The sequence below is a fragment of the Triticum dicoccoides genome, chromosome 3B, assembly GCF_002162155.2.
Source record: "Triticum dicoccoides isolate Atlit2015 ecotype Zavitan chromosome 3B, WEW_v2.0, whole genome shotgun sequence".
Lineage (NCBI taxonomy): Eukaryota > Viridiplantae > Streptophyta > Magnoliopsida > Poales > Poaceae > Triticum > Triticum dicoccoides.
Window position 1 is genome coordinate 586,478,731 of NC_041385.1, and position 12,117 is coordinate 586,490,847.

The 12,117-nt window shown below is 46.3% G+C and overlaps 2 protein-coding genes across 2 annotated transcripts; both read left to right on the top strand.

Moving 5' to 3' along the window:
- Positions 1-1,272: 1,272 nt before the first annotated feature.
- LOC119277243 (nuclear transport factor 2B-like) lies at positions 1,273-2,217 on the top strand. Its single transcript, XM_037558497.1, has 2 exons — positions 1,273-1,729; positions 1,814-2,217. Exons 1-2 carry the CDS (start codon positions 1,382-1,384, stop codon positions 1,886-1,888), a joined length of 423 nt encoding a protein of 140 aa, XP_037414394.1. The 5' UTR covers positions 1,273-1,381; the 3' UTR covers positions 1,889-2,217.
- A 2,851-nt stretch (positions 2,218-5,068) lies between these two features.
- LOC119277244 (pectinesterase-like) lies at positions 5,069-8,030 on the top strand. The gene is made up of 2 exons (XM_037558498.1): positions 5,069-6,247; positions 7,136-8,030. Exons 1-2 carry the CDS (start codon positions 5,293-5,295, stop codon positions 7,825-7,827), a joined length of 1,647 nt encoding a protein of 548 aa, XP_037414395.1. The 5' UTR covers positions 5,069-5,292; the 3' UTR covers positions 7,828-8,030.
- Positions 8,031-12,117: the final 4,087 nt, after the last annotated feature.

A 12,117-nucleotide genomic window follows, 5' to 3' on the forward strand; every position in this document is an offset into this window, starting at 1 on the left:
TTATTGCATTGTGGCAGTGTTACAATTAAGAGGCCACAACTCTTCAATACAAGGTGAACCGAGTTTATCCACACATGCATGGTTCTATCAAAGCGGCTATAATTGGCCTGAGGTAAAAACTCCCTAACACTCATAAGCTCCTTAATCTCAAGGACTAACTGACTATACACTGATCTAATGAGGCTATTACTTGATAATGAAGACAGAGCTTCAGCCGAGTCTGACTGAACTACCACCGGAAGCATGTGTGTTGTATAGCCAAAGCCATACCTTGCATGAGGACATGAATCTCTGCTTCCAATGCATCATTACAGTTGAATATGTAATGGTAGGCTGCAAACAAAATTGCACCTGTTTCATCTCGGAGAACCATACATGCTGCCGCGGTGCCATCCGACTCCCCAAAGGACCCATCGACGGACAAGGCGACGGTACCCCGTAGTGGTGCCGGCCATTGAGCAACGGAGTATTTGCTTTTTGCTGCTGACCCTGGCCTGAGAGGTCTGAAACATTCATCTTGCCTTTGATTATCCCCTCCATGCTAAAACGTCCAGCAAGCTTAACGGACTTGTAGTAACTATCGAGGAGCTCCCTATTATTTGCGCGGGATAACTGATTTATTTTTCGATCCCTGTGTTTGAATTCGTGAACAATTTATGATATTCGCGAAACATTTTTTACACTCACGCATTGACGGGGATTTGGGCTGCTCGCGCTTGGCATGCCCATAGAAAGGTAAGTTCGTTTTGACCGAAAGGAATCCGACCCAGTTTTCAGTTACTATGAACACAACTTTAGGTGCACATGTGCATTCCCTACAAAAAAAAACTCACATGTGCTATCCCACTTGGTTCGGTCGCCGAAAGTGTCTGCGGCCACGCAAGGATGACATAAGGTCACATTTCACTCACCGAAAGCAAGCACCGGCCGGGTAAATCCAGCTAGCGGTTGAGGTTTATATACCATAACCATATGTCTTCTCGAGCTCAACCTGACCGAGTGACTGGGAAAATTCATGGACTATTGGGAATCGGTACTTTTCTTGCAACCATGGCATAGACTCGACTGAAAAAAAGGTTAAGCTATCTAGTCTAGAGAAAGGGAAAAACAGTTAACACACAAAGCTGATTCCTTGTGTGAGTGGGCGTGCGACATTGAGTTAACGACATGGCCTCCACGCACTGGGAGTGGGCGTGCGATCTACGCGATCCGGATAAAGGCAAAGCTAAGCAGGAGTTTTCATTCCGACTGCACAAAATGGTTCACCCCATACGGCGCCGCGCCTACAAATAGCGGCACGGAGTGCTCGTGCCCCATTGCAGCTGCGGCAGTCCAGAGCACGAGAGGCCGAGCCACGCCAGCGAGTAGCTACGCGGAGCGCATGGACGGGCAGGGGAAGGAGGGCGGCAGCGGCGGCGGGGGAGCGGGGAGCGAGTGCGACGTGGTGGGCAGGGCCTTCGTGGAGTACTACTACCAGACGTTCGACGCCAACCGCGGCGCGCTAGCCACGCTCTACGGCGGCACCTCCGTCCTCTCCTTCGAGGGCCACCGCGTCGCCGGCGCCGCGGAGATCGGCCTGAAGCTGGCGCAGCTGCCCTTCGAGCAATGCCGGCACTCCATCTGCACCATCGACTGCCAGCCCACGCCCTCCTTCCCCGGCGGCATCCTCGTGTTCGTCAGCGGCAACCTCCAGCTCGCCGGCGAGGAGCACCAGCTCAGGTTCAGCCAGGTAATTAAGAAACCCATCTCACTCACACGTCCTTTTGCGTTCTGAAATGGGGGTTTGATGATGACCTGGTCTGTGTTTTCGCAGATGTTTCAGCTGGTCCCCAACGAGCAGGGAAGCTTCTTCGTGCAGAATGACATATTCCGGCTCAACTACGGATAGCAGACTAGCAGAGCAGGGTCGCGTGGGGTTGCCGAAAGGATGTGGATGCTCGGATGCTTTGGCCCCGTGGATGGACGCCCTCGCTTTTTCGTTCTCATTCTTTTCTTTACATTACGTTCATGTAGCAGCATCCTGAATAATAAAATTGGTGGTGGCCGTGGTGTACGTGGAACTGAATTTTGCAACTTTCCACTCCCTTGTCAGAAGAAAATGACTGCGCTAAACTTGGGCAAATTTTCATGTGCAATCAGATTACTGCCCCTGCATTTTTTTATGAAAATAATGTTTGTACTCCCTATCTAACTTAATGTAAGATGTTTTAGTAGTTACAGAGGTTGTATTCTAGATTCTCTGTTGTGTAGAGTGTGCTTGTGGTTATGCCAATACAGGGCACCTCGCAGAAAATGGCACTACACATGGATCCAGAGGCCAGAAGAGGTATAAAAAGAAATTGAGTCCATTGTGTTTCATTTATATGAATCAAGCCCAATAAATATTCTGATAATTTGTAGAATAAATCTAAAAGACCCACCTGGCTTCTTTTGTTTTGACATCAAAGACCCACTTGGCTTATTCATGCATGAAGAGAGTGAGTTAGGCAAGAGGTCCTATAACACGCATAGTGCGCTAGGTAAGGAACAATCACCATTTCATATTTAACACATTAAGCACCAGTCAATATTCCGCATCAGCTGTATGTAGCACCCCTGCATGTTTCGAGAGCGCTGGTGCATTACAATTTTGGAAGCTCCTTCCCAGTGTAGTTTTCTTCCCTTTATCTGTTTTTTCTTTCGGTTTTCTTTCCAGTTTTTATTTTTTACTTTTTAGTTACTTCTTTTCCCCTTTTTTCATTTTTGTTCTCTTAAATTCTTGTACTTTTTCAAATGAGAAACGTTTTTCATTCAAATTTCTGAACTTTTTCAAATGAGTGTTTTCTTTAATTTCCTGAACTTTTTTAAAAATCGACATTTTTTTAGAAATTTATGAAATTACTTCAAATTTTGTGAGCTTCCTTCAAATTGATGAACTTTTTAAAAATACATGAACTTATTTCAAATTCATGAATGTTTTTCTAATCCATGAACTTTTTCAAATGTGTGAACATTTTTTGAACACGTGAACTTTTACCAATCCACAAAAAAAATCCAAAATATTGAAAAAAATTCCAATTTCCAAAAAAAAAACAAATTTATGAATAATTATTTAGCTTTCTTTAAATCTGCAAAAAAAAAGAATTGACGAATTTATTTAGTATAGAAAAATCCGGAGTGTCCGCTTTTTTCTTAAAATCAGCAGATAGATCATAAGCAAGGAGAGCGAGCGTGTCAAGCCAAGCGATGCGCCAAGTTATGCCGCGGCTTGCTACGCTTGCGTGTGAGCCTCGCTTGGCCAACTAGCGTTCAAGGTGCTGATTAAGTGATTATGACCTCTAGTCGCAATCACGCGCTCCCTCCCTGCGTGAATGCGAAAAGGGTCGGCCCATAGTGCGATGATGGGATTTTTGAATGATTTTTTCACATGTTTTTTTATTTTGAAGTGTTACACTAAAATACTTTTTATTTTTCTCAAACAATTAGGGATTTAAAAATGTTAATAATAATTCCTGAATTTGATAGAATGTTCATGAATTAAAAAATCACGAATTTAATATAATATTTCCCAATTGGTAAAATATTTGCGACTTCAAAAACTGATCACATTTTTTAGTAAATATTTTTGAATTTAGTTTTTTAAAACTGGAAAAAACATTTTATCAAATGGCGAATCTATTGAACTAATTAGTGTTGTAGATGTTGGCTTTTTTATAGACTTGGTCAAATTTAAAGAAGTTTTACCTTTAACAATCTTAGAACTTCAAATAATTTGAATCTGAGATAGTAAAACTAATCTTACCCACGGTCCTATCTAGGTCTAGTCATTATATATGCGGTCAAGCTAAGGTAATAAAAGTCCAAGCAACTAGTGTCAACATCTCAAAGTTGACAGAGGAATAAAACAAGTCAATGAAGCAAGCCGGCAAGCAAAACCCCACTTTGACGTAGGGATAACTGGCCCAGTGCAATATGGATTATGTGCCACATCACCCACTAGTTCACCATGAACTAGCTCGTGGACCACAAATTAATTCATACCAAATGATATATCAGTTGGCGTTGCTACAAGAATTGGTTGTAATATAGTTCAATAAAATTTTGTTGTATGGAACATTAATATTGGATTAATAATTTTAAGAAAAAACAGAAAATACATATGACATTTATTTTGTATATGAGTATTCTATAGTAGCAATGTATCAGATGGAAACTCAATTTTCGTGCAAATCTAAAAATGTTCTTCCTAGGTCGTTGGATCGTGATGGACAACTCAGACGCTAAGTGGGATGTGCCTCATGTAATATAATTGTGTTTATAGTTGTAAATTATTTGTTGAATATATTCACATGCATGGTTGCATGTTGGACGGGCCCTTTTTCTCACGGTTAACATGTTGAGGTGGGTCTTTTCCTGTGGATAGGTGCATGTTGAGAGAAATTGAGGATCACCTATTTAGTATTCCCTCTGTTCCAAAATACTTCGCGGTTTTAGTTTATTTTATTTCAAATGTGAACTAGAACCATGACAAGTATTTTGGAACGAGGGAGTAATATACTAGATGATAGCTTGCGCTTTTCTACGTGAATTGGTTGCAATATAATTCAATAAAATCTGGTTGTATGAAACATTAATATTCACACTAATACTATAGGAACTAAAATTGAAAACACATTATTTATTGTATTTAATTATTGTTTAGTTATAAAATAATAATTATATATTAGTAGCATAATAGGAAGGAAGTCACTTTTCCATTTATCGTGGCATGTTGAGGCGAGCACGACAGCGTGTGGTTGTGATTTTGTAAAAAAAGAAGTCCATACGTTATTCTGACGTGTTGTGAACTCAAGTGGTATTTCATGCAAACACATGGACGATATGTTGCAAAGGCATTGGATGCCTACGGCGAATGTATCGTTCATAGTGCAAGTGTTTTTCTGTTGCTGCGAGCGTTGGCTCTTATGCTGCATACAGGTGAATGTTTGTGGGGAAAATGAACTTTGCTTTTCCCCATGGGCTTCTATAAGCCATTCATGGTTGGAATCTGGCCCTTTCCGGGCATTGAACAGTGCACAGTGAACCATGCGCTGCAGACTGCTGAGCGTAGAGGGCTCCTCGCACAAACTAAACCACACTTCTGGCTGAAAAGCGAGTTTTGTACCGAGTACATCCCACAGCTCTTGCGCAGAGCAAATTCATGAAAGCAGTAGAGCTCCTAGGCTGGCCAGATCATGCACTCGCCTATATAACCCACTAACACAAACTCGACAAGTGCATTTCCAAGTTCTAATCGGTTACACAACAATTGCCATGGATCCGATCAACGAGCCCCTTCTCTCTTCTCCGTCACAAAGAAACTGCTCCCCTAGCAAAGTTCGCTTGGGCACACCGACCTTCCTAGCCACTCTGCTTTGCTTTTGCTTCGCCGCCTTCCTACTCCTCAATCCTGCCAGGGTGCACCTCTGCACAAACTCCCCGGACCCGGCCTCGTGCCACGCCATCGTCGCTGACGCCGTCCTGACGTCTCCGGGCGCTCACCCGAGCCGGCCGGCGCGAGTGCTTCGCGCAATACTCGCCAGGTCCCTCCACCAGCATGACGCGGCCGCCGCTGCGGTGGCCGGCATGCACGGGCGCGCCAGCGACCCGAGGCAGCGCGCGGCGCTCGCCGACTGTGTCCAGCTGATGGAGCTCGCGCGCGACCGTCTCGCCGACGCGGCGGACCACACCACGGCGACGCCCGAGGACGCGCGTACGTGGCTCAGCGCGATGCTCACCGACCACGTGACGTGCCTGGACGGCCTCAACAACGGGCCACCGCGCGACGCCGTGGGGGCGCAGCTGGAGCCACTCATGTCCCTCGCGAGCGCGTCGCTCGCCGTGCTCAACGCCGTCGGCTCTTGCACGGCCGCCGACGACATCGCTCGGGACGTGCTCGCCGAGGCAGCAGCAGACGAGCTTCCATCGTGGGTGCCGAGTGCAGACCGTGCGCTCCTAGAAGGATCCGGCGCCGTTCAGGCGGACGTGGTGGTGGCCAAGGACGGGAGTGGCAAGTACAATACGGTGCAGGCGGCGGTGGACGCGGCCCCGGACCGCGGCAAGCGCCGGTACGTCATCTACGTGAAGAAGGGGGTGTACAAGGAGAACCTGGCGGTGTGGAAGAAGAAGCGCGAGCTGATGATCGTCGGGGACGGCATGGACGCGACGGTGATCACCGGCAGCCGCAACGTGGTCGACGGCGCCACCACTTTCAACTCGGCCACTCTAGGTAAGGATGCTTCTTCTTCTCTCTTTTTCTTGTTCTCTCTTAACTTTGCGTCTTTCCGAGATTCGCACTAATTTCCCATCTATGAGACTATGACCGCGATTGCACCTTTAGTATGTTCGATAAACTTTACTAGTAGTTTCTTCTTTCTTTCTATCATGATGAAGGACCGCATCAAAGCCTTAAACCATGCTGCCTTTCGGCTTTTGCATTGCCACATTCTAGCTAGTGCAATAGAGACGATCTTTCGCATCACAAAACCAATCTGTTTGGCGAAGAACATGCATACAAGATGTGCGGTGTGCGTACGCTTATGTCAGTGAAGAGTGGTCAGTGAATGCACTGATTGATGGCCATAAACCAGTCACCTAAATTTAGTAGGACAAGTTTGGTACCTGTTCTTGCGAGATAGAGTAACAATAAAGAATGAAGCTACCGGTGCTACGTGCTAGGTGCGCCATACAGTTGCGATTAGTACCGGTTATTACCCGAAAAGAATCGACAATGATCACGGACACAATGATGGAAGAAACAGAAAATATAGCACATATCGAGCATTTTCTACAACTAGTTATCAAAAGCCCTAGCTTTTATTTCCGCCACCACCTAGCCAGCTCTCCTAAGCGCGACGGTGATGCATCGCAGGCATAAGGCGCACAATTAATTTTGCACGTGTACGTACGTACGTATGTACTACAAGTATACGTACTGAAAGGTCGTTACGGACGCTCCACTCTTTGGTTGAAAGCAAGCATGTGATCCCCTTGCACGGTCGAACCCATGGATGGCTCGCATTTATACAACAGTATGCACGGCCGCTAATGGCGTCCTGAATTAAGCGGACAGTCGTCAAGGATTAACGGTTGTGTGTGTCGAACTGGAATGTTGCAGCCGTGGCGGCCGACGGGGTCATCCTACAGGACCTCAGGATCGATAACACGGCGGGGCCCGAGAAGCACCAGGCGGTGGCCCTGCGCGTGAGCGCCGACCGCGCCGTCATCAACCGCTGCCGCGTTGACGGCTACCAGGACACCCTCTACGCGCACCAGCTGCGGCAGTTCTACCGCGACTGCTTCGTCTCCGGCACCGTCGACTTCGTCTTCGGCAACGCGGCGGCCGTGCTCCAGAACTGCGTGATCACCACGCGCCGGCCCGCGCGCGGCCAGAAGAACGCGGTCACCGCGCAGGGCAGGACGGACCCGAACCAGAACACGGGCACGTCCCTGCATCGGTGCCGCGTCGTGCCGGCGGACGACCTGGCGCCCGTGGCCGAGGCGTTCCCGACGTTCCTCGGCCGGCCGTGGAAGGTGTACTCGCGCACGGTGTACATGCAGTCGTACCTGGGCGCGCACATCCACCCGAGGGGGTGGCTGGAGTGGAACGGGGACTTCGCGCTCAACAGGCTCTTCTACGGGGAGTACGCGAACGAGGGGCCCGGGGCCGGCACGGCCGGGCGCGTCAAGTGGCCGGGGTACCGCGTCATCACGGACCAGAGCGTGGCCGTGCAGTTCACCGTGGGGCAGTTCATCCAGGGCGGCTACTGGCTCAAGGGCACGGGTGTGGCGTACGACGATGGGCTCTGATCCGTGGTTACTGGCCCTTCGTTTGATGTTTGTTTACTCTTCATCAAATCTTTAATGGCAGTTCTGTCGATTGGCCGTTCGATCACCACGGCATCCTAAATAAAAATGATTTATCAGTGTCACTCGTGTTACCTATAATCTTGTGGTAGCACAGGCATAAAACCTCGGGTGGTTAAGTTGATCTGATTGGATGTTGCATTTCATGCTTGGTATTTTGTAGCTGTTGTTTTCAGCATTTGCTCCTGGATGAACAATACCGCAAAAAAATGTTAAAATGTTTTCAAAATAATTCTGATTTTTTTGTGGATATTCGTGTTAGTGTCGTAAGATTTTCTTTTGGCTCCTTCATGACAGAGCCAGTACAAGAAATATTCTGCACATAAAATCTTCCTATTTACCATTATTCAAATGTGAGTTGTGCCAAGACAACACCGAAGAAACGACCCTTCACCTGTTTTGGGACTGCCCTTGTGCTCTTAATTGCTGGGATTCCATCCTGGGACCTAAACATAGAGGGATTTTCAGTTCATGATGAGATAAATTTGATAATTCAAACTATGTATGGCCCAATTGCTCTTGAGATAACCATCATGGGATGCTGGCACTTATTGATGCAACGAAATGGTAAAATCTTCAGAGCTCAAACTCCATCTGAGCTTCTTGGAGATGTCTACTCAAGGCTGATCTGATATTGCTCCAGCACAGAATCAACAGCAAGTTTCAAGACCAGCTTCGTAACCGGTTTGACCAGCATCTATAAAGCCTCATGAACATCATGGGATTTCCTAGAGCAGGCATTGGATAGGCTTTTGCCATGTAAATAGATTAGCTTTTTTTGCTTTCTTTCGCATGTATGTGTACCTTTTTATTAATATATTTGTCGTAGAACGATTGTACTACGGTTTCACTTAAAAAAAGCATGCTTGACAATGTTCATGCGAAACCAAGTAGTAGTGTTTCGTCGGTAAAAAAAACAAATTTGGGGTGACATTTTGGGTAACATTTGGTGTTCAAATTTGTTAATTTTGCACATGCTAAAATGTTTAACCTTTTTACCTAAAACTTCGCAGGTAGCATTTGGATGTGACTATAAATACATAAAAAGAAATTGTTGGAAATTTTTTTGACATTTCAAAAATTATTTCCCGCACCCAGGAGCACGTGCTCTCGGGAACCAAATTGGATTTCCGACAACAACAACAATTTTACAGGTGAAGACCCTTAGAACACAGTAGAACAATTTTTTTTGCAGGAAATTAACCTCCTCACACTCGATAGTAGCCGGCCACAAGGCCCACCCACAAGGAAAAGGACGTCACCACAAAAGGGACTCATCAATGCCGTCGTGAGGTGTCCACTCCGGGGAATCCTCCTTGAAAATTTCTTTTCAAGAGTACGCAATCTCATAACATAGCTTTGTAGAAGGCAGAAAATTATTTACAAGACAAGCGAAAACGGAAATTACACCGCCATGAATTGGCATGCAACGGCTCTCCAACTTCTTCTAACACCTGCCGCGACTACTCACAAAATTGCTGGACTCCTGTAGCTCCAACACTAACCCACATACGAAGTTCATAAAAATGTGAGAAGCAAGATCATGCGATGTCCGAATTATAGCTTTACCAAAAAATAAACCCATTACATTGGTTCCATAACATCCAACATACTAGAGTAACCATGGAGACCAAGCCTTTCCTTTCTGCCTTGGGGATCCGCTTCTGTTTAGTGCACCACCAGTCTTCTATTCAGCAATATTGATATTACCTCTGTCAGTACCCTCTAGTCAATCATCTTGATCCTTTAGTATTGATATTACCTCCATCAAGGGGGCCCGAATTATAGGTACAACTTGTATCTCATGTTCATCCGATGACTTGAGATTACACACTACCTAAGTGTGACTACCATGGTATCTGCTGAATTACCTTAATGGGTGGTTTTACTCAGTTTTACCTCCTTGTAGATCTATACTGATGAATGTGGAAGACATTGCAATGAATATATTGGACATGGAAAACTAGGTTATGGGAGTATGGATTCCCGCTATGTATGGTCTCTTGGCGAGAGTCATTGAGACCTTTATATAGGTCGATGATGCCAGTGTCAATGTACCAACTTATGGGGATACAATATGATATTTTGGCGAGAGTCATTGAGACCTTTATATAGGTCGATGATGCATGTATCGATGTAGCCAACCTACGGGGACACATTACGGTCTAACCATGTATGATTAGCAAAGAACTCCCCTTCTGGTATCTACTCGGGAACGACTACGTGCGGCCCTGGAAGCCCTTAGTTAGACACTTGTTTGTTGATTCAGCATGTCCATGTCGCTCTTTGATAATATACCATCACTCACTTGACAATTCTCTATGTGTTTTAGTCCTAGCTAGCATACATTGAGGACGCCACAAGTAGCACCCCCTGCAAGCACTCACTAAATAGCCCTTCAGATCGAACATGAGGTAGGAGTATAGTGTCTGGCACATAATTATGCCCCGTTTTATTCAGTGGCCTGACCAAACCGTCACCTTGGAGGACAACTTTAAGGCCATCTCTGGTATCCGACACATTGTTGGTGCCATCTATACCACCCATGTCCAGATCATCCAACCGATATTGTGGGCCAGTGATTACCTCGGTTGGGGTCCTTGCAATTACAACAATATCACCTACCTCTCAACCACCATCCAAGGAGTTGTCAACCCATTCGGCACTTTCACCGATGTATGCATTGGTTGCCCTGGGGCCCTGCGTGACGATGAGATCCTCTATATTTCGGGTCTACAACAGTGTGGAAGACCTCAGGTGATGCCTAGTTCCTGGATGGTCGGTGGCTCTAGCTACCCACTAATGGAGGGGCTTCTCGTCCCATACCCACACCAAACTTAACAAGGGAACAACATTCTTTCAGCAAGAAGGTCATGAAGGTTCATCGTGTGGCCGTGGATGCCTTCGCAAGGCTGAGGGGGCGATGGGCATTTTGCAAAAGCGCATAGATGTGAATATATCACACGTCTCTATCGTGATCGGTGCTATATCACACGTCTCTATCGTGATCGGTGCACAGTGGCGGAGCTAGCGAGGAATGGTTGAGGGGGCAAATGGTGAAATATAATTTTCAGGAGGGGCCAAAAACTGTATTTCTCTCAATTTGTAGCACCCAAAAATGAGTTTCTTCACAAAAAATCCATAGGCTGGGGAGGCCATGGCCCCTGCAGCAATACAAGTAGCTCCGCCAGTGTCGGTGCATGTTGTGTGTTGCACAACATATGTGAGGTCAAAGGGGACATGATGAGCCCAGAGTTGCGGTGTGATGTCATCGACTTTGAGACACACAAGGTCGTACACACACTATTCTAGTGCCTTTGGTGGCACTAGCTTCTGATGCTCATTATCAAATTATCATTACTACCATTTTCAGCCAATTGGACAATCAGTTCACCGCTGCTCCCCCTTCCTTCCTTGTTAATAACTTCATCTGCATTGAAACCATTCCGTTAAGGATTCCCATTTTATTTTTACTTACTCATTGCATCGAAAGAGAGGTTTTGGTGAGGTGGTTGAGATCCCAAGACATCATGTAAAAAAGCATACCGGCGAAGAAAACATCTCCATTGCTATTTTTTTTCTTGACATTGTTTGTTTTGAGATTGTTTACCACATACACCATGTGGTTATGGTTTGGTTAATTTACATCAATTCGATCAATTAGATCTGAGACATGGTTTAGTATTTCAAAAGCCCATAGTATAATTTTTACTCCCTCTTTTTTTTTTAACTATGCGCACAACCTTGGACCGGCCCAGTGCCCAGTTGGATCCCCGCGTCAGACCTGACTTTGGTCACTGACGTGTGGGCCCAGAGGAAGTGCGTCCAGTTGGCGGTAGGCGCTACCCTCAGTCCTCCCCGTTCCTGAACGCCGCCGACTCGCAGGGTCGCCCCGGTCGCCACCTCCCAGATGGCCAAATCCCTAGTCCCAAAGCGTGAAGTCCTACAGATTCGCTGTTGGCAGCAACGCTGGGATCAGGAACTCTAGATCCCAGCAACTCGAGGTACGTACATCGGCGCCTGTTATCACAGCTTGCAACTAGGTTTTCCTTTCATCTTTAGCCAAGTCTAAAATCTGTGATGAGGATACATCTATCACCGTTAGTTTTTTAGGGATTGCCGATTGCAATTTGCAGCAGACAGGCAGAGCACGCAGGGAAAGAAGGAATGGATTAGCTGCATCAGCCATCAGCCGTGCTGCATACAGATTTCAGATTTGGATCAACACTCGGT